This window comes from Pleurodeles waltl, chromosome 5 (assembly GCF_031143425.1).
Source record: "Pleurodeles waltl isolate 20211129_DDA chromosome 5, aPleWal1.hap1.20221129, whole genome shotgun sequence".
NCBI classification, from domain to species: Eukaryota; Metazoa; Chordata; class Amphibia; order Caudata; family Salamandridae; genus Pleurodeles; species Pleurodeles waltl.
Window position 1 is genome coordinate 121,763,191 of NC_090444.1, and position 22,158 is coordinate 121,785,348.

At 42.9% G+C, this 22,158-nt stretch overlaps 1 protein-coding gene across 2 annotated transcripts in view; it reads left to right on the forward strand.

Annotated features, from left to right (window-relative positions):
* FZD3 (frizzled class receptor 3) overlaps nucleotides 1-22,158 on the forward strand; it is a 142,837-nt gene that overhangs the window by 50,932 nt on the left and 69,747 nt on the right. For both annotated transcript variants that reach the window (XM_069233780.1, XM_069233781.1), the window contains one exon: nucleotides 20,470-20,666. In XM_069233780.1, coding sequence (XP_069089881.1) covers nucleotides 20,470-20,666 — 197 coding nt within the window. The remainder of the gene's footprint in view (nucleotides 1-20,469; nucleotides 20,667-22,158) is intronic.

A 22,158-nucleotide genomic window follows, 5' to 3' on the forward strand; every position in this document is an offset into this window, starting at 1 on the left:
GAATTCTTTTTAAGGGGTTCTTGAGGTGTGCATTCTAGAGGTGAATGATGTCTGTAGCCTTGAGGGGGTCACTGCGGACCACAGTAGGGCTATAATGATGAACACAGTTGTAGAATTTGTCTTGTGCTCACAAAAAGACCACAAAGTATGTGATTTTTAGAAATAGATTTAGGGTAGGTAGTAATACAGGAGCAAAGGACAATTCTTAAAGTGCAGTGTGACAGTGGACTGAGGTGGTAAGAAGAGGACAGTTTTTAAGCAGAGCTTCATCATGTGAGGAGGGTCCCTGTTCAATAAAATATTTATGAGACTTCGGATCAGTCAGCCCAAGGATGAGCCTTCTAGCAGGGTCATTGGCTCGGCTCAGGAGTTTTTTGTGACTTAGAGTAGACTGCAATGTGGGGACAGCCAGGAGTGGCAGAAAAGTAGTAGCCAATGGAGGATTCAGGGAGGTGAGAAAGTAGAGGGATCAGGCTGGAGATATGATGATCACGGAAATGGAAACAAACTCGAGACGGTGAACATTTCTCTGGCTTCTATGTGTTTTGAAGCCTGAAAATGAAAAATTTACTTTTTTTCATGCGATAAATTGTAATCCGTAAGTTGAACTACGTATACTTTGGTCAGCTCTGTCAAATAGAAGGCGTACACCTACGAAGGACTAGAATCTGCTGTTGGCCGACAGCAGCTACTACTCGTGGACAACAGGTGATGATCCAACTAGAGCTGTGGAATAGGGGCGACGGCGGCTCCCTATGATGTCATCATTGGGAAATGCGGCACATGATGTAGAGGCCGGCAAGCTGTTCCGCACTACTTCAACATTTTGTGTGCAAACACTGCAGAATGTCTGCAAAATGGACTATTTGAAAAATGCGCTCGTGAGAACAAAAATTGGGAAGATCTAAAGTGCTCGGCTTTTTAAAGCCAATTGCTCTTCCTCTCCGTCCACAGCTATATTAAATAGAAGAACATATCATGTGCTTTCAGTGTTTGCTGTTGTCACTGAGAGAATTCCAAGTTTTTGTTGAAGCCCGGGCTCTACGTTATGCTCCATGATGATTTGTTTATTGCACCTGCCAAAACTGGTCAGCTTGTTGAGAGAATTGGGACCTACCAGTACCCTTAACTGGTTCTGTCGACCTCCCTCTACCTAGTAAAATACATTTCTGATGTTCTCTAACTTATCAGAGATACAGAATGTGTGTCACTGCTGCTCCCCAGGCATCCATTAACTGACCTCTTAAGACCAGTACTTTCAGAGAGAAGTAGTTTGCGTTCTGCAAATAGTTGGAAGACATTACCCTTGTAAACCTAGACATCACCCCAAGAAAAAGCCAGTGGTGGGGAAAAATGATCTAAGAGTTAAGCAGCCACTCAGTATTTGCACCATAGGAATTAAGCAAATGCCAGGGACTTTCAGAAGGTCCAAGAAGGTGCACTGGCCATGGGCAAGCCTGTAGTCATGTAAGCAAAACCTGCTATGACCTGTTGATTGATTATGCTTTTTCTTTCAATTGTCCAACAAAAGCAGTCCTGATATCCCACCGCGTGGCTGCCTGACCTCCCAAAAGACTCCGCGTTCAGACCTATCCAGTGTGATGCCTAGTATTGAGAGCAGAGGCTGAAATGGGTTCAATGACCTCCTAGCTGCAAAGAAATTAAAGGCCCCTGGTTGCTTTGAGTCACAACAGTCTTTGTGTATAAGTTGCTGGGTGAAAGCAGCTTTGTGTAGAGCACGTTAATCCTTCTCATCAGTCTAGAATCTCCTTTGCAGGCGATTAACTGGTGTAAATAGTGGAAGAGATCATATTTCTGTGATGTGCTTCTTGGAAAAGGAGTTGTGACATCATACTTCTCATAGAGGGGAGGGGGCGTAGGATTTGGGGCGGGGTAGAGGGTTCAGGGTGCAGGAGGGGGTTTGGCGGTTCCAAAAGTTTTTTTTTCCCATTTGTAACAAACATTCTGTCACCTAACACTAAATTTCAGATGGAGAGAATTGTCCTCGTCTAGAACCGAAAGGCCAACAAAGTATGCAAAAGATCTTCAGAGCTGAGCTGATGCGGAAAACCCGACACTGAACTCTGTTTTTGCTTAGTTCCAGTACAATTAGCTGTGTCTCTGTGAGGTAGATTTTTAAATTTTAATTGATCAGCATGAAATATGTACTTCTTCATGTGGTTTGATGCAGACTCAAAAAGGCTGCGACCCGTTACTTGTGACAAAGTTTTGTCTGCCATGAGTCACCAACTTCTGATGGCACACTATCAGCCTTTGGAGGAGAAACTATAATGTGTTAAACATGGATTTAAGCATAGTAATTACCCATATTTAATAATAATATTATTCAAATAGACGATTCACATCTCTCGACAACAAGTGCCATGAATCGATTCTCAGTCCTCCCTGATCCAAGTCAGTACTGTTTTTCAGGCCATTTTTTGGGCCTGTACAATCGTGTCTTGTGTGTTTTGGGGTGTGCTGCACCCTATGAGCTCTAGGAAGCGCCTCACGGGTTATATTGTTCAGCAGCAGTCCTGGTCTCATGTTCTCCGTCTTGCTTCAGTTTGTCTCTTTTTAAATTAAGCTTCCTTGCTGGCATCCTTGGGAAGTGATGTGCAACTTATATTCTTGACTTTTTGTATTAACGCAGTTGAGTTGCAGTCCATGGATGAGCTGAGACTACCTGCTAGTAAACGCACGGCCTGGAGATGATTTTTTAATGAATGTGGCTTACACATCCTAGTTCGTTTCAAGATACTTTATCAAGAGTGACGGCTGCTCAAAGTGGCCTGAGCCTTTCTTCCTCTCAGTGGACGTCTGCCAGGAGTACCAAGAGCACATATGATGGTCATTGTGTCTAAGTAGGTTTTTGGTGACAACTTTATCGTTCTGTACCTGTTACTAGATATTGTTATTTTTTTCTTCTTATTTTGTGAACCACAGAACCTCTTAAACTAGAGTCAAAACTGTACCCTCACGTTTTTTTCAATCATGATTGCCCCAAAACATCAGAAGCAGGACTTGAAGGTCCTATTTGTTATCCTTCTTGTGTTGAGATGGCAGAAGAAACAAACCTCTTGTCCGTCTGTGTCTGGGCTCAAAAGCTGAAACAGCCACATCCAGCTGCACTGGCTTTGGGCTCCAGCCCTGCATCTGAGTATGTTGTATTTCTGCTCGTTATTTTGCAGCAGGCCTAATAAAACCTAAATCTATCGTGGAGTTTCCACATCCTTGGTCCTCTATTCATACGGATGAAAAAAAGAGGGTATGTTGCTTTTAGTCTATAAGGTTTACCACTTTCATTTTTTGGCTGAGCTGTATTTTGTTGGTAATTTAAGATGCTTTGGAAGACACCGAAGCAGGTCACAGAAGTGTTTTCCGGGACACTCTTAGTGATAGTCAAATTGCCCTGTGGTGAATGTAGCCTAGATTGTTTGTTGTATTAACATAAGAGATTGTAATGTTTCTAGCTTTGCTCTGCTAGAGTAATCCATGCAGCAGTCCCCCAGGTGAGTTACAAGTAGATCAATTCCCAGCTTGTGTCAAGCAACACATGCAAAACTCTGGGACAGCGTCACTTGCAGTGACGTGTGCCTCTGCACTCCACCCATCTCAGGCCCAGGAGAAAGCTCTCAGGCTCAGCTCAACACTCTTGTCATTCTTAGGCCTTTTAGCCATGGCATCCAACCAGTGCTGGAACTGGATAAAAAAATATCCCAGGAACTAATAAATTGAAGGGGGTCAAGGTTTTGTAGCGAAAAGGGAGTGGAGTCACGAGGGGCAGAGTCATGAACATCTGAGTTTGCCAGTAAACCTATACGTTTGTTTTAAAAAATCTGCATCAAATAATTTAGCAACAAGGACAAGCATGGCAGCAGATCTGCCCTAGCTTACTTAATTGGTCACAAACGGGCTGCATTTAAAGTATCCTATGGGGTAAAGGCAACTTCTGCAGAGATCTTTGTGTGCCCAGCAATGTTCAGGGGATAATAATAATGGTAAGATAACTCTGATGGTTAATGCACTTTGTGGAGCAGTGTGCATCACAAATTAGACTCATTGCAATGTAAAATAGAGGGTAAATGTGTCTGCTGCAAAGCATATCGTGTAAAATGCAGATCACAGATTTGTATTTTACGTAGATCGGTGAGTTACTTCTTTAGTCACAGAGATCCTTTTGTCTCTTGCAATTCATAAGTTACAGTCCAGCTAATATAGCACAGTGAGCCATGGCCCAGCACCAAGAAGTATGTTGAAAACTGCAGGGCCTGGATTTAGAACCTTATTATTTTTTCTATCTGTTTTTATTCTGAAGTTGCTAAAAAGGGTTCTTATGGTGAAAAATAAAGTCTAAGCATTGCATTATGTTTTAAATCCTGACATTTGTGTTCCTCCTTACCATGCACTCTTAAAATATAATGCCTACAAGTAAGGACAATATATGACTACTGCAGCTTATCAACATTATTCTCTTATGCAACATTTTCTGCACATCAATTTAGGCACTTGTCGGATTTATTGTCTTTTTGTAATGTAATATGCTGTGGCACCCTACAGGGGGATGAGTAACGCTATAAAAGAATTAAACTTAAAAAATAGCTAAATTAAAAAAAATAGTGAGTGCTATTTAAATCGCTATTTGTGTAATTAGATTATTCCTATTGACAGCTACATAGATACATCTGACATCATTACACTTATGCATATCACTTATGTACCAGGGTTGAACAAAATTAAAAATCTGCCGCCAAGTCAAACTTTCTGTTAAGTGTTTATGAAGTGACTCAAGACTGGGTTCCTTTGTTTCACTCCATTGCACTGGCAGATAGGTGTTAGGCTCCAGATAGCTCACAGCCAGGATCTTACTGGAACAAAAGGAGGTCTGATGGCCCTTTAAACCAGTCCTTTGTTTTGGGCCCAGCTGGAAGTGAAAATGAGAAGGCCTCTTCCCGTCTGCACGTTGCTGCTCGGAGCTGACAGCTCTGCTGGATGTGTCCTGACCACAGCAGATTACCCAGGGACGCATTCAGCATATTCCATTGGGGCCATCTTGGATCTGACTCAATATTTGCTGCTGGATCCAGTATCTGGCCAGATTCTCGTCATTTTCTGTACTGCAAAAACTCACATTTCACAGACGTAGAACTACAGTTTTGCATCAGAGGGGTGCTGTAATACTGAATTGACAGTTTTTACTAATTTAGAAACCCACAACAACGAGGCACTACTGAAAATTAAATGCATCATTTACACAAAGTATCCTCGGTGTTAATTACATTTCTTTCAGCTAGGGAGTGCTAACTACTTCTATATGAGAACACATGAAAACATGCCTCTTTCTGTGTTCACTTTACCCTCTCTGAACACCGTGATGTTCTAAATGCCCTGTAGTTTACTGGGACAGATGGTACGTCTGTGACCCTCCTGGCAGTACCAAGACGCTTTCGCATTGTCCGAAGATGGAGCCTTTGAAGTTTAATTGGCAAACATTCCTGTGTTACCCAGCATTGCCTCCTTGGGGCATTAGTGACAACTTTACCTTTCCCTCCCTTCTAAATCACCTCCTCTCCTGGTTCCTCCCTGTTCTGGGACCAGGAGAAGTTTCTTAAAACGTGTAAATCAAGACGTTCAAATGCTGTGATTTGAATAAGGATGCACTCTTTGAAATCGCCCCCCCACCCACACACACACACAACAAAAAAAAAGACTTGCGGCCTCTGTCTTTGGGGAAGTACAAGATTAATTCGCACAGGTTCTGCAAACCGATGGTTGCAATACTGTTGGACAAACTACCCATCTAGTCTTATCAGCCATGTAATGGTGTTCACCTCATTCCTCCTTTGCTTGGATGATTGATCAGAAATTGTTAGTCGCAGAACCCTCATATTGCTATTTTGTGTCTTTTTTTTGCCAAGTGTGTGTTGGCAAACCTCAAATGAATGTTAAAATCCTGCAGGAGCTAAACTTCATATATTTGGCTGTGGGGGCTTTTAGTTCAGCCGTTCCTCTTCTCAGGGGAATCTTCTCTCTTAGGGCTTTAGTCTCCAGACTGTCTTGAGTTCTTACTACTTGTAGCATGGAGTTTTAAAAGTCTACAGCCCTTACAGCCACCACATCTAAAGTATTACATTTTTAGGGTCTGAATGGGGAAAGTCTCCCTGAAAACTGGTTCACACTGGTTTCTCAATCCAGGAGTCTTCTAGTAAACTGTTCTCAATCAATCAGGATGTATAAAGCGGAGCCAATCACATGTGATGCTCTCAAGGTGCTTCCTGGAGCTCAGGTCAACCCATAGTTAGTACTGCAAGCCCACAATAATGGCTGAATGTGCACTTGATAAATATGACTTAACAAATGATGTTGCTGTGAAGCCTCCCCCTTTGAGATGAGTTTAGTAAAGACATTAACACTGTCGTATTGGGGTCTTCGTGGGGTGTAGTAGCCTATCTTGTGGGAGAGATAAGTCTGTTATTGAAGCTTTGGTGGGCTTTATGTAAATTGTTGCTCCCGCCAATCGAGACACATCAAAACCAGTGGGTAGCGCGTCATCTGGTGCCTACATGGACAATAGTGCACACACAAAAATCTGTAAGAAACGTTGAAGGCCAGGCTTGGCGAGCGGGAAGTAAATTTGCACTCCGCACAAAATTCGTGCACTTGCCAGAACCTGTCTCATCGCTCTGCCTTCCACTCTCTCCACAAATTTTTATTCTCTTGACTAAACGATTTGTATTTTTCATGAAATAAATGTTTTGTTGGAGGCAATGCCCCATGTGACGAAACACAAATTGACTATATATATATATATATATATATATATATATATATATATTTATATATATGTATATATATTTATATATATATATATATATTTCAGCCTTGGGCTGGGTGACTAGTGCTCCCAACATGCATTATTGTTGGGTGGAGCAGGATGGTCACATATTTCTCTTTCTGCCGGTCAGCATTTATTTAGAGGTTTCCCCAAATGCTTCTCACTGCCTCATGTTAGCCTTCTGAGTCCCATCCATGGCCACAAGGTACTTGAGGAATGCAGGACTGCTAGGAGCTTTCAAGCTGGAGGGTTTGATTTTGAGTGTGAGCTTTCTTGGCCAGTGCGTCTGTCACTCAAACAGTTGTTTGCCCGCTCATGATATTTGTCAAGTAAAGTCGCCTAATCTTGGGGTTTGGTCGTTAAAAGAAAATGTTGGGTATGCTTTGTCCCTCAGATAATCCTTTTACGTGAGACCTGTTGCAAGTGCTGAGTGAGGAAGTTAAAAGCCTTTTCAAAAGCAAATCTGTATCCAAGACCAATGAATCGTCCGTGAGGATGATGCTGTAATGTGATGAAACAACTAGGGGATCCTTTAATCAGTCGCCATTTGTGTGGTGTCGCATTGGAGCAGAGGTGGGAGCGGCGATGGTGCTAGGCCTGGGTTTGTATGCAGCCTTATCAGGCTTTGTCTATGGGACCTCTGATTATCTGTTCACAATTTATGAAAGAAAAACATGATACTGGAGCCACGTAAATCCTGAATTGTTGGTCTTCTGCAGTGACTACAGTGTGCTAATCCCCCTTAATCGCGGAAGGATTATGGTAGTGCCTTGAAGACGCCGCCTTTGTGTGCACAATGCATGTACTCACCCTTTGTGTGCCACTCGCAGACCATTGAATGGTATGTCTGCACAGAAGATGTCCTTGGCACACACCCTTGCCCACTCAGCTATAACGCCAGTCTTTGTGAACGCAGGGCGTGTAGCCATGGCAGGTGTGTTCATCGCAGGTTATGGAATGGTATGTCTCCCCCAGGTAATATGCATAACATATACACTAGTCCATGCATTCATTGCATGATTCTTTGTGAGTGCAGTTCATGTACTCACTATTGGTGTCACTCGCGGTCCTTAGAATGGTATGTCTGCCTCGGAAGATGTGTTTGACACACACCCTTGCCCATTTAGCCATAACATGAGTCTTTGTGAGCGCCATGTGTGTGCTTGCAACCGGTGTCACATGCGATCCTTCGAGCGGTATATTGGTCCCGGAAGATGTTTTTTTGCACACACTCCTCACACGAGACTCTGTAAGCACTGTGAATGTACTCCCCACTGCTGTTTCACTTGCAGTCTATTGAATGGTGTGCCTCGGAAGACGTTTTTAAAATATACAAAAAGGTGATGGAATGTTTGAATTAATCACAGCCACTGGTAATTACTTGGGCTCCATCAGCCCATCGTTATTTTGCACACCATGCCACTCCAGTTTGGACCCAGCCATATGTAAATCAGCCTTGACCCTGCTCTAACTGAACAGTCCATCCTGAACTGCAGGTCCTCTTTGAACCGGAAAACAAGCAATGCAGCACCGGTTTTGCTCTGGTTTGGGCTCATCAGCCAGGCATAGCTTGGTTCCAGTGACCGTGCCCATGGGATCCAGTGGACATTAGTGGAAAGTGAAATAGAAAATAGCTTCTGATTAGGTACGACTGTGTTAGGTATTCCCATACTCCACAGGGTCTCATCCTTGTGAGTTTATCACCAAAAGAAATTAGAAATAGAGATGATCTTTGCACAATGACAAGGAAGCTAACTTGATGTTCAATCGTAAGACAGATGAAAAGACTATTGCACAAATCTAGACTGTGTGTGCGACATAGCGGAGTAGGTATAAAAATAAAATGCAACACTGGAGAAATGGGAATGATTTGGAACTTGGCGTTCAGACTTATTGCTAATTACAGACTGCTTTAAATGACAAACCGTCTCTCTTACCTCTTGATTGTAACTTTTGGCTGTTCTCAATCAACATCTCAACCTTTCAGCCGAGATTCAGGGGATACTTTGCTGATTATCAGTATGTTGTAAACTTTGAGAAGGAAATGGGTAGCATACCTGAACGTTTTAGTATGCAGGCAGGAGGGTAAACACAATGAGAACATTCAGATTAAAACCCTGTGCAGTTGTTGAAGATGTCCCAGGAATTTGTTTCCATTCCAGCTCTTGACAGCAATTATCCAGCCCTTTGGAGACTGAAACAAATGTGCGCTAGGGCGTGAGAATGCCATGACCACATAATAAAACAAGCATTTTCAGTACAACGGGTCTCGCATTTGCTCGAGTTAGAGCTATTAGCGTTGTAAAGAGAAAAGAAATTCTGCGCAAATGCACTATGTAAAATGCAGCGCGATCGCGCTGCGTGGAAAATAAACAGATTAAGTAGTCCAGACCCTAGGCTGAAAATATCAAGCCTCATATGTTTTTAGTAGTTTACCGGTACTGTGTAGGTGGACGCATGCATGCCTTTCACAAATGAAAACAAGTGGATTTTAAAAAGTAAGCCCACGAACCAATGTAAGTGACTGACATGACATGTGCGTGGTATGAAGCCCAAAGAGAGATTACTGAATGGACGGAGCGCTTTGCGATCGCTCATAATAGCTGTGGTTGCACAACAAGACAGGAGGATTATTAGGGTTGTAAACTGAAAGAACTATGCAAATGAGCTGAGTAATAAAATACTAAACGCACTAGTACTGCAAAGAAGTATAAAAAGAATGAAGTGGAAAAGTAAAAAAAATATATATGTATATATACATATATATATATTGCAGCATTATTATATTTCCTAGTCAGACCCCATCTTCAGTTAAACCCCACGACACTGACCTGTAGCTGTTCTGTTTTAGTGGGACCACATTCGTAGTTACAACACTGCCTTTTGAGTATCTTCCTTCCTGCACAGAGAAGGGCAGGGCGGCGTATCCCTACATTTCTAAGGATTAATGGAACAGCAGCGTCCGAGTAAAATTACTGAGTAAGAACTTGTAGCAAAAAAGCAAAAGACTCATTCATTCAGGAATTGCTTTGCTGATAAAGGAAACCGCAAACTTCAACAGAGACATTCTGCCCCTGAAAAAGTCCTAGTCCCTTTTAGATAACGTCCTCTCGATGAACCGTCCCTCCGACTTTCAGATCAAATCTTTAATATTCAATGCATTCCCACTCATAACCACACCTAGCCTAGAGGTGACACCCAGAGAACTTTACTGGTAATTTTGGTATAATGTCTACGTTTTATAGCCCAGGAATCGACTCGGAGTGAAGATTTGCAGATTATATATGGGATAAAATACCCCCTGCTGTACATTATTAGGATAGTGCAAGTGACCGAGAAGTTCCATGACCATATAGAGGAACAAGGCCAAAGATTGAGTTCATTTGTGAAGTCCGAGATGGCTTGCAATATCCTTATAATGTACAGCTGGGGGTACTTCATTCCTTATAGTACATGGTCACACCTTCACAAATCACTTAAATCCTTGGAGTCATTCCTTCATATGAAAGCGAGAGCATGTTTGCAAACATGAAGAATAAAAATAGAATCTTTAGTGCTAAATTAAACACTTAAACTTTCATATTTGTTTCAAAAAGATATTAGGAGCAGTGTAAAGCAAGTTAGTTGGTTTAAAAATAAATAAAGGGGGCAGTAGAGACTTGCTGATTCTAACTTCTCTATAATTAGGCAACAAGTGCAAAAAATAAGTCATCAGTATCTCCTTACTTCGTGTCGATGTACAGTTACAGAAACAGAGCAGAAGCGATAACAGCAAGGTTTGTTTTTTCCTCCTGTGAACAGCCCTTTTAATTATGCTGTGACCTGACTTGCCTCTCCCCTTGCCCGCTGGCTCTCCCAAGAGTCACCGTGACCTCTGGAAATCAACTCTAACATATTACAGTTGAGTTCTGATGTCATTTCTTTATGATCAGTTACTGGGTGCCTCACAAGTTGCCGATTATGAAGAAATCAGAGATGGGTTGTTATAGAGGGATTGCCGAACTCCATGTATTATATTTGTGTGACAAATGGCTCATCTTCCAGCTCCAGCACATTTGCTATCCTTTCATTGATTGTATATTGTTTTTTGGCCGATGTCCTAGCAGGGCATCAGGCATCGCTGCTGGCCCTGATGGTTGAGCTGCTGGGAGCTTCTTGTCTGAATGGAACAGGACAGCAATGGCTGCCCTTATGCATTAATACAGTATTTTGCTTGTGACGCATAATATTGATGCAGGGACTGGGAGAAATGAATGCTGTTGTAAGGTGACACCAAGGGAGGCAATGATTGGTGCCTTTGTTGCCCAGTGAGCTGCTATTATGGATATGAAAGAGCAGAGCCTGCTATGGGTTCGAATTGAATGACTACTGCGCGGCAGAAGTTTTGAGACCTGTGAATATCTGAAAAGGATCATGTGCTCCACTCCTTGTTTAAGAAGGTATTATTGGTTAGGGAGCAGGCCAGGTGGTAAATGCTTTCACTTAGGTGTGCTGAAAGTGTCAACATATAAAGACCACAAATGATGGCTCAAAGCACAGAGGGCCTGATTACAACTTTGGAGGACGGTGTTAATCCATCCCAAATGTGATGGATATACCACCTACCGTATTACGAGTTCCATAGGATATAATGGACTCGTAATACGGTAGGTGGTATATCCGTCACATTTGGGACGGATTAACACCGTCCTCCAAAGTTGTAATCAGGCCCAGAGTGTCTGAGTGTAGAGCCCAGGGGCCGACAGGCCAGGAAGGGCGTGGTGGCCTAGTGAAAGTGCACAGAGTCCTGAGGATGGCCCAGAACCAGGAGGCTGAGCCCTGCGGAATGGTGCTCCGACAGCCAAGGATGCAGGAGCTGAGGAAGGGAACTGAGAGGCGAGAGCCTGGACACTCAGCCTGCTGCAGAGCATCAATCCGCTGAATCCTGTGGAAAGTAAACTTGTCCTTGGCAAGCGTTTCCCTTTGCATTATGACACTTCCCTATTACGTTTAAATTCTGTTTAGAGTTTCCAGAGTGAAAAGTATCTGAAAAAGAAACCACACCATTTATAAAAGTTGAAACCATTAATTTCAGGATACAATTTGGAGATATCATTAGATGTGTTTTGCTTTTTCTCCAGTATTTTGATTTTTTTTAAATACTTTTATTTTATTTTAAAGAATGCTTTACAAATATTGACAAAGCCAGCAGCTCAGCGCGCACATTTTAAAGGCGAGAACTGTTTCTGCGAATGGTTGTTACATCTGTATGCATAAAAGTCTATTTAGCTGAAAGTGAAACGAAATCGAATGGGCAGCGTAGCCGGGACCATTGGTGTGGAAACTATCGATCTTAAATGATAAGTTGGCTCTTTACATATACTTTTAAATGCAGTACTTAAGTTTTTTTAAGTAGTGAAAATATGTTACAATTGACCAGTGGAGGGTACTCTGTTTATCCACCTTGGAAGGTTGGAAGTCTGAGACTGCCTTGCCAGGATTTTAATTCATCAAGGTCTGTGCTAACTTCGGAATAAAGAAGCTTGAGGTATTTTGACAGCGCCCCTTTCCTTTTCTTTGAAGAGTGGTTGTCATGTAGCCCTTCCCGAGTTCCGGTGAATAATCCCGGGCGGTGACTTTGCTATTTGATCGCTGGCCCCTTCTAGTGCCCCGAGTGGCCGGTGTAGAGTGCAGCATAATTGCCTGAGCGCTCAGTCATTTAGTCATGCATGGCTGTCTGCAAGTGAGGAGTATTTATGGGGCCATTAGCTCGCAGACCGAGACAAGGCAACTCAAATATTACGATTTATGGCTTTTCGAGTGTCCAGTAGTTTGGGTTATTCTGGCGGGTGCCTCTGATACATGAATGTTTGTGTTTCAAATAGTAAAAACAAAAAAAAGTTTTTTTAACTACTGGGAGAAAAAAGTGCGCTTTTTAACCGACATTAAGAAAAGAAAGAGCGTTTGGCTTGCAGAAACCACAGTCCTGGTCTGAAATGAGGAAAGCAGCGTCATAAGTTTTAAAGGGCCTATAATGCTGACAAAACACACCTGTTGTCTCTTTCACCCTCTAGAGATGCCCAGTCTTATAACTTACTATTTTGCGGGCTGTGTCGTAGCTCCCAGAAGTACTAGTGACAAAAACTAGTTTATTCCATTGGTAAACCGGTGATTCATGGTGAATATTATGGATGACCCTAACTAATATACTGCCAAGCTTGTCATTCCTAATCCAGGACTAAGACAGTTTATTAATTGTGTTTGACTTCATTCAAAGCCAGTGGCGTGAACGCTGGTTTTAAAATCTATTTATTGACTGTAAATTACTCCCTAGAAGTTCAAAACAAGCATGTGCAATGCAATGGATCTCGCATTTGCTTGAGTTAGAGCTATTAGAGTTGGAAACTCCTAACCGGACTTTTCTTGACACATAAATTGAAATGAAAAGGACTACAGTTTCACATAAGCGAGCCGATTTAAAGTTCCACAGCTGCCATGAGCATTAGCGCGGAGGAGGGCACAAAAAGAAAAAGAAGTTCGCTCGCAGTCAAACATATCGGCAATCGAGCAATTATCCATGTAACAGGGTCTATGGCCAAGGCGGTAACAAAACCTCCCCAAGGAGGGACAAATGTAAAGCATTTACCAGTGATACCAAAGGAGTTTTGAAGGGCAAGCCCATGAACGAGCGATAGTGTTGGGCGTGGCTATAAGCCCAAAAAGATAGCAATACGTCGGAAAAGCAGCGCTCGCGCGCTGCTGTGCTCAACCTAACAAGACCGGTTTTGATGTCACTTGGGAACTGGTTGCTATCTCAGTTTTTCCTCCCACCTTGCCCAAGTCTCCATAGACTGGAGGGAAGCAGCGAGTCTGTAGTATGTTGGCCACCATCACCCCAACGTTCTCCAGCCTCTTTCTGGTGTCCACAGACACAAGAGAGACGGGGAATATGTCCGGCGCTTCATCGTTTCCACCTCCATCTCCCTCCCTCATGTCTGTTCATAGTTGTGACTGGCAGGACTGCTTTCCATTCTGTCCACACCTGCAGCACAGCCGCAGTCATCGTAGTGTCTGGTCTCCATCCTCTCATGGAGAGCAGCCCCATAGGGTGGTGCAGATGGCAGATCCTAAGAGCAGAAGCGCGGAAGGGAGCTTGTGTTTTTTTTTTTTTTTTTTTTTAAGTGGGGCAGGATGCCAAGTATTGTCCTTTTTTGGGGTTGGGGGGAAAGGTCATGTTTTTTAGGACATAAAATTGTACTTTTTTGCGACTGTTTGGCTATTTTCCTTCCACTGTAAGCTCAGTTTACTAGGACACTTAGGGCCCGATTCGTCAAGCTATGTTTACTCTAAACCTAATGTTTAGAATTTACAAGGTCTACACTCATAAGTTGGTTCATTGACATGTAAAATTATACTGGTCCATAGTCATTTTACATATGATTAAATATTTTCCCGTGGGTGGGGAATGAGGGTGGGGATACTATGCAAAGTTGGTGAACACCTACAAAGCTGTGAGTTTGTGCGTAAGTATTTACACATGGTTGGATGTACACCATGCACATTTACCCACGTGTTAATGCTTCTAATTGTGAGTACTCCTGGACAGCAGCAACTGCCGCAGCTGTCAAGGAATACTCTTTAAGTTGTTTAAAAATACAGAAAATATATGTTTATTCCAAATTTGGGTATAATTTAGGGAGATTTTTTTATGCATCATCCCCATGGCCTCCAGTGTTTTAGCTAACTCCTAAGCCAGTGTACCACCTTCAGACCAGTCTGTACATCGATGTCCTTGCCTAGAGGTCATTCATGGAAATATTCAGAAATAAGAATAGGATGCATCCATTATTTTGTCACACAGTCACATAAAATCTTTAATTTGTCTCACATTTCTCTTTCCGTGGAGAAACTGTGCTTCCATGGATCTAGTGATTCTGCAGCCTCGATTCCAGTCTTTTGGTCACGTGGTCTTCATTCATTTACACGCTACCAAAGTCTGAGTTACAGAATGACTGCTGCTTGCCTCCTCTCTTGGCTTTTGTGAATGGACTAACATCCACTCCTCTCAATCCTTCAGCCTCTCGTTTATGTACAATGAATGATGAACCCAGAGTGCCTGTGCCAGTGGTCCAGCCGGAAGCCCCTTGAGACCTTTCACAAAGCCAGTGGTGGCTGCCACTTAAGGCGGGGTGGCGGGGAGTTAAAAAAAAAACACAAAAAAAAACACCTGCTCCTTTGGGAGATGCGTTTGTCTCTCCTCCTTCCTCATCCTCTTTCCAGCAGCACACAGGCTCCCACACTCACCTCAGCCAATCACAACGCTGCTGTCACCAGCATGACAGCATTGTGATTGGTGTGAGCGGCCTGCTTCAGCGCTCACACAGGAAGAGGGACCCTGTGCACTCTCTCCTCCCAGCTGTGCAATACAGCCGGGTGGAGAAATGGAAAGTGTGTTTGTTTGGCAGACCCAACGTGGCCAGCCAAACAGACATGCACACTTACAGGTGCACATACCACTCCTCCTCCAGCCCAGCCCCGCCCTAACCTGCCTCCAAATGAAAAATAAAATGATAAGAACATTGCGTTATCATCTTAATGTTCCTTTTTCTGAATGCAGTGGGACGACGCGCTTTCGCATTAGCGGAGGAGCCACCACTTTATATATCAACGTTGGTCACATTGTTTAATCAGCAATGGCTTTTATGTTATTTATTTTTTTTCTTTATTTTATTTTTTAAGCACCAGTAAACTTGTGAAATAAAATCTAGACAGGAGACTGAAAATGTATGCAGATGTTGTATATTGATTGTTATATCCGCTTTATTTGTATTTCAGTCTTTTCACATGTTCAGAGGTGACATTTTTGAAAATTGCATGCAAGATAACGTATAGAATTTCCAGAGCCTTTCCTATGCTCTTCAGATGCATAACAACAGAAAAAGTGCGCAAATTATAAAACACAGTTTTAAGTCGTGACGTGTCAACCTGCCATTCATAATGCAAATGAATAATCTGAATATTGCAATAAATTATAAAGTAGAGTTTATGAACATAATAAAAGTAGACGTCTGATGTCGGGTCTTGGTCCCGCTCTTTTTTCCCTGTGCCATTATTCCTGCACGCTCTTCGCATTGTCATGGCACACCCCCTGAAAGAAGAGTTCCTCCTGTGATCCCCGGCGGGCTCTGCGCTCTGGGCCGTATTGATGCCACTGGGCTCTTTTTTTTTTTTTTTTCTTCTTTTTTTGAACGAGTTTTGTTTCTTCTTTTTCTTGACATGTATTTTACTTTTGGTGTCCAGAGGCAATCACGTTCTTCGAAAATATTAGCAAAAGGAGAATGTGCTACAGTTTTTCTAATGCTGTACAAAATAGGTCAGTGGAAACCTTCAGGTAATTGCCTTCATTCCAATCTTAATACAGTCAGATCCTTGGAGAGGAGGATGCTTCTGTTGACCTGCACCACGTGGTAACGGTGCTTTATTAAGGCTGAGCTCTGGGAACAGACCCTAGGTGCAGAAGACAAGGAAGAGGCGGGGATGGAAAGCCAACTAACTGACTGGCCAGAGATGCCACCACAATCGGAAGAGGCCATATGCAGCTCGGAACTCCTTCTGTGCCCTGGTTGCACCGTATATAGTTTCATGCCTGCAGAGATGCTGTGGGCAGACATTGCCAGGATGCCCCCATGCTTGCGTAGACTGTGCCACAAATGGGGTCTGCTTGCTGCAAGAAATAAAACCAGCCCCCCTTCCTCTCCCGCTCTCTGTTTTTTTCCTTCTTCACCTCTCTCTTGATCCTTTCTCACTCCCTTATCTCTTTCTCTCTCTAGTTTCCTTTTGCTTTCAGGAGTAAAACGTAGTTTACGTTTTTCAGTCTCAAGTGGTGTACAACTTTCTACTGGAAGATCACCCGGTACCTATCCAGGCTAATATGCAATTTCAGGTCGGTTAGTAAATTCAGGCTAGTTGCTAAATGTCCACCCATCATGCAGCGGACACAGTCATGTTGAACTAAATGTTAGTATTCGTACTACGGCTGAAGCTGATGTTTGACATTTTATTGATAAGAGAACTTGTACCTTTACTCATCCAAGCTAAATGATTCAGTCAGAATAATCCTATAGGCTTGCACCATATGGAGCTGAAGTCAGCCTAATTTATCAATAGCTGTTTTAGGATCCGATTGTTACATAATCTGCTGTTTGTAGCAGTTTGAGGCACATTTTCTTCCCTTTTTAGGTCGAGCGTGCAAACGCTTGGAACTGTTGTAAGAGTTGTGAGCTTTTAACCACGCTCACCGCCCACCCATCACTTTCACTCGTTCATGTGCTTGCCTTTAAAAAATCCTTTGTTATTAGTAAGTGCTTCACGTTTGTCCCTCCTTGGGCGGTTTTGTTACCGCCTTGCAGACTGCCTCCGTTACATGGATAATTGCACGTTTGCGAATAAGTTTGACTGCGAGTGAACTTCTTTTTCCTTTTGTGTGTCTCCTTCGCGCTCATGCTCCTGGCAGTCATGTTGCTTTGAATCGGCTCACTAATGTCAACTGTTTTACTTTTCAATTTAAGTGGCAAGAATAGTCCAGTTAGGAATTTACAACACTAATTGCTTTAACTCGAGCACATGCGAGACCCATTGCATTGCAAATTCTTTCTTGTTAATTGATGTTTGCAAAGTCCTGAGGCCTCAACTTATGAGAGAGACACAATTATGTTTTCATTTTTACTGTAAAAAGTCTCGAATTGTGTTGTAGTTTTCGTACAATACGTTACCTCCATTTTGATTGCCTACGGTTGTGGTGTGACGACAGTGTGCTATTGCCTCAGGACTTTTATCCATCTCAAGTTTAGCATTAGCCTGGGGACTCCCAGGCTAATGCTAATTTGTTTTGACTCTGTCAGCATTTTATTAATCAAAATATGTTTCTTTCTTTACTACAAGCCAAATACACAAGTGGGTAGTGAGATTCATGTATTGGAGTCCGACAGCTCCATCTTGTTTACCGTTATCCTTTCTTCTTAAGACATGACCAACATATGTGTGGTAGTTCCCTTAGGCCCATGATACAATGACAAGTCCACAAATGGGTCTGCTTCTCGCCATTCAGACACTTTTTGTGGTGAGATCAATTGCTGTAACTTGTTAGCTGGTCATCTTTCAGAATCCTGCTGCAGGGCTGGTGTAAGGTGTCTCAAAACAAGAATGTATCAGTTACTACTGCTAGTAGATCTGAGAAGTGCCTCCGGCTCTCAGTTGACAAATGTTAACGCAGCACAACTGCACTGCGTGCAATATGGATACACAAAAGAGTGATCCTACTGTGAATTGCAGGGCGGCTGAAGGGACCTGCCCGGAGACTCCAATAGAAATAAATAGTTCAGAGACTAAGGAAGGTTGCTGAGAAGATGTTGTGGAAAAGATGGTCCATTTACTGTCTGAAGTTTCTGAAACAATTCTTGATTGTACCTGTGTTCCACTTCTTATTTGTTTACTCCTGTGCTGCAGTATCAGATGATTTGTTGAAGTCCATGTAGATTAAGCCAGCTACACCTTGCGTGCACCCTAGCTGTACTATTCTCTAAGACAGGAGCGGCTCGCGGTGGTAGCAGGGGGCGGGGAGGGCGGCGCGCGGGGGGATGGGGATAATGAATAAAAAAAAAAAAAACGTACCCGAATCGTCGCGGCTGCCTCATTAACCACTGCGCTTCTCCTCTCTTGCAGGCACAGGCTCCCAGCCTGCCTTGCGACAAGTCCTGGCGCGGCTCAGAGCAGTGTCAGGATTGGCTGGGAGCGCCCAGCCAGGGCACTCCCAGGCACTCTGGGAGCCTATGCAGGCTGTCTCCAGACATACATGCTCCCCCTCAATGCTTGTAAGAGCCAGTGGCTCCGCCCCTTTTTCTAAAAACAATAATGAATATGCTTATTATCGTTTTTAGGAAAAGGTTTCCATCCGCTGCCGCTGGCGGGGACGGGGGCGGCAACGCTCCTCCGCCCTTAGCGGGGACCTGCCCCTGCTCTAAGAACCAAAATCCGATTTTCTGTTCATGATTTCAAAATCACATTTGATCCAATTTAACTGACTTTCATTTTGCAGATGTTATTTCTATCCTAGATATTAAGAGTTCAGTTTTCAGAGCAGTATTTGTCAGGGTCACTTGTTTTCCCCATATTGAATAAAAATACCCGGTCTGTCCTGCAGGATTCAGGCATATCGCGGATGTTGTATTATGAGGACTACAGGAGACGGCTGATCAGGTCCAGACCTGTAGTTTAGAGAACATTGCAAGATACAGCTGGCATGATCTACTTCTGTATTTCTATGATTGCAGGATGTAGCAAATCCAGTTCTGTGTGGGCTACAGGACATTAGAGCACTGGCCCAGATCCTTAGCTCTGTTAGATTTCAAGAAAAATAGACTGCTTGATTTTAACAGCTGCTTTACCTTTATGAAAGGGCTATTGCTTTAGATCAGTGGTTCCCAACCTTTTGACATCTGTGGACCCCAATTTATCATTGCTGGAACCCGGGAACCCCCACTAAATTATTATTGGAATCCGGGGACCCCCCCACTGAGTCATTACTGAAAGCTGGGTATGTAATCACTTAATATTATTCAATTTTCTATTTAGTCACGGACCCCCTAGGGAGTCTTCGCGGACCCACTGCTTTAGATTTTATGTACTTTTGGATACAATTCTTGTTTATCTTATTAGCTGTTTCTCATTTTCACTTTATTTGTTGCAGTAATGCTAGCTTAGCAAAACTCTTTCCCATGCTAGTTTTGTTTTGTTCTCTCTTGACATATGTCCCTGACATTTGCCTCTTTTCTATGCATCCGTCCTTATGATCTTGTAAAAAAGCATTTGATATCTTGTTCAACAAGAAGATTCTTAATACTGGTTCAAAGAATGACGTGGAAAATGTTGAGTGACTGACACCAAACCCTTTCCTTAAATGATGAGAGGGATCAGGTGGGGCTCATTCAGGATGTTGAAAACAAGACCATCGCAGTGAGGCAAGAGGCGACCCTGGCTTTGACATTGGGCATTAAATGACAAGACAAGTCCAAGTTGAGTGCTACTCCCCAAAAAGTGCTTCAACGGTTCAGCAGGGGTAGAAAGCGCTATATAAATACAATCACAATGTTCGCTCGAGTTAAGGCTCCTTCCTTCTCCTAGCCTACGATCTCTTCCCACATTCTGGCCAGTGTTCAAAATTTGGGAGGTGAATACTTGTTCCTTCATTTAATAGTCCTTTTAGTCTGTTTGCAGTAATTCTAGTAACAGTCCACAGTTTGATGTTTGATTAGCACCAGCCTATGTGGAAGGCTGAAGATGCATAGAGGAGATCCTCCAAAGCACGCTTGTGTACACCTCCCTGTCAACATTTCGTCATTGGTTAGTACACTCCAAGATGGAGAGGGCAGAAGACAGGAGATATCATTAAGGCAACCTATCTTGTCATGCACTAACCGCACAGTAGTAAAAGCAGGACTCTCCGCATGGCCTTGTCAATATGCATGCCACAGACGTTCAGCGATAACGGACTGCTTGATTATCAGATTAAAATTAATTTACTGAGTGTTCGCCTTTTTGTGATTACATTCACATATGTTTCTGGTTCTTGACCACTCTCTTTATGTTCTGTCTTTCAGCCTTTCCATCCCATGGTAAACCTGGAGTGTTCTACAGATTTCCGCCCTTTCCTGTGCGCGTTGTACGCGCCGGTGTGCATGGAATATGGCCGGGTCACCCTCCCTTGTCGCCGGCTCTGCCAACGCGCCTTCAGCGAGTGCTACAAGCTGATGGAGATGTTTGGGGTCTCCTGGCCAGAGGAGATGGAATGCAGCCGGTAAGAAAGAAAGCTCATGTCTCAGTGTCTTCCTTCACCTTTTATGCTTTGAGTACCGAAGAAAATTCAGATTTTTTTACAAACATGTATCCGAGGGTAAATCAGGATTCCGAGTTATACTTTTATTACTGCTCAGGATACTTACAGCACCTGAACTTTTCGATGGACAAGTTTCATCAAGAAAATCCTAGCAATTTTTTTTTCTGTGAAAATGGCCGAAAAAAGGGGTAAGAAATTACTAATCTGCGCAGAATCTCTGATTTAGCGGGTTCTAGCTCACTCCAAGATGGGAAACGTGGAGCTAGAGGTAATTACTGCACCTGATAAACACGAAACCCTGTGGTATCGATTAGGGTTGAGTACTTATTACCCACTACTTGAATTTTTAGGATTAATGAGAGCTATTTCTCTCATTTCTTTAGCTCACTTATTTAGTTCACGTCGTTACCTGCGCTCATGCAGCTCAAACTGGATTGACGTTGCGCAAAAAAAGGTTTTTTTTTTTTTTTTGTGAGGAGTAAAAGTCTTCACTTAAGCTTAGAACTGGAACTGTCCAGTTGTGATACCGCATCGCTATAAATTGGGGTGTACGGTTTCAGATCATGTCAGTGGCTCCTCATTGTGGTTTTATCATACCTGTAAGAGGGGTGCATGTAACACATGGGGCGTCTACCGTAGAATACGCAGAACTTTCAGAATAATGTCTGCTATTTTGTTTACTGTAAAACAAATGACTGTTACCGATAAGACATTCGGAGAAGGATAATACCACACATTAATGGACTGCTGGTGATTATGTCAGTAGACCGAGTTGAACAGTAGCCCAATAGCTGACCATCTGAAGCAACGAGGAAAGAGGAGAGTAATCAGACCAAACACCAAGGTAATTTTCTAGTTATTTCTTTCAACAAAATAACTTCAGCCATATATTCATTTGGACTCTCTTTTAGGTCTGGCCTAGAGACCGGTTTATTTGTTACGTAATTAAACAAATAAAAAAATATATACATCCATACAAACATGGAGAGCTTTGGGGCAAACCCTCTTCACCCATTGGTCTGTTCAACAAATTCACATTTTGCTTCTGCCCACCACAGAATACAACATGAAGCATTGGGCCAGCCCACTTCAACCATTGGCTCGCTTGCACTTTGAGTGACTGCATTTTCCTTGATGCCATTTACACATCTGCTTAAATGCAATGCACTTCAGTGCCAGAAGTGGTTGACTAATAGGTTACTTTGCCAATGTTTTTTTTCTTTACATTCTATATCCTTTTTAGGTAGCAGCCTACCAGCCTGCTGCCTGGTTAGCTAAAGACTTCTTGTGGACATTCTGAAAGCTTCGCTAGGAATACGTTCTGCCCATCGTTAAGCATTGGCTTTGTGTTTTGTAACTCACAGTTCCTTGCTTTCTATTTGCTGGCTTTATTTGTTTTGGGCTGTCCAGCTTGAGTTAGTTCCTGTATTCTGTATTTTCACTAATGCTCGTT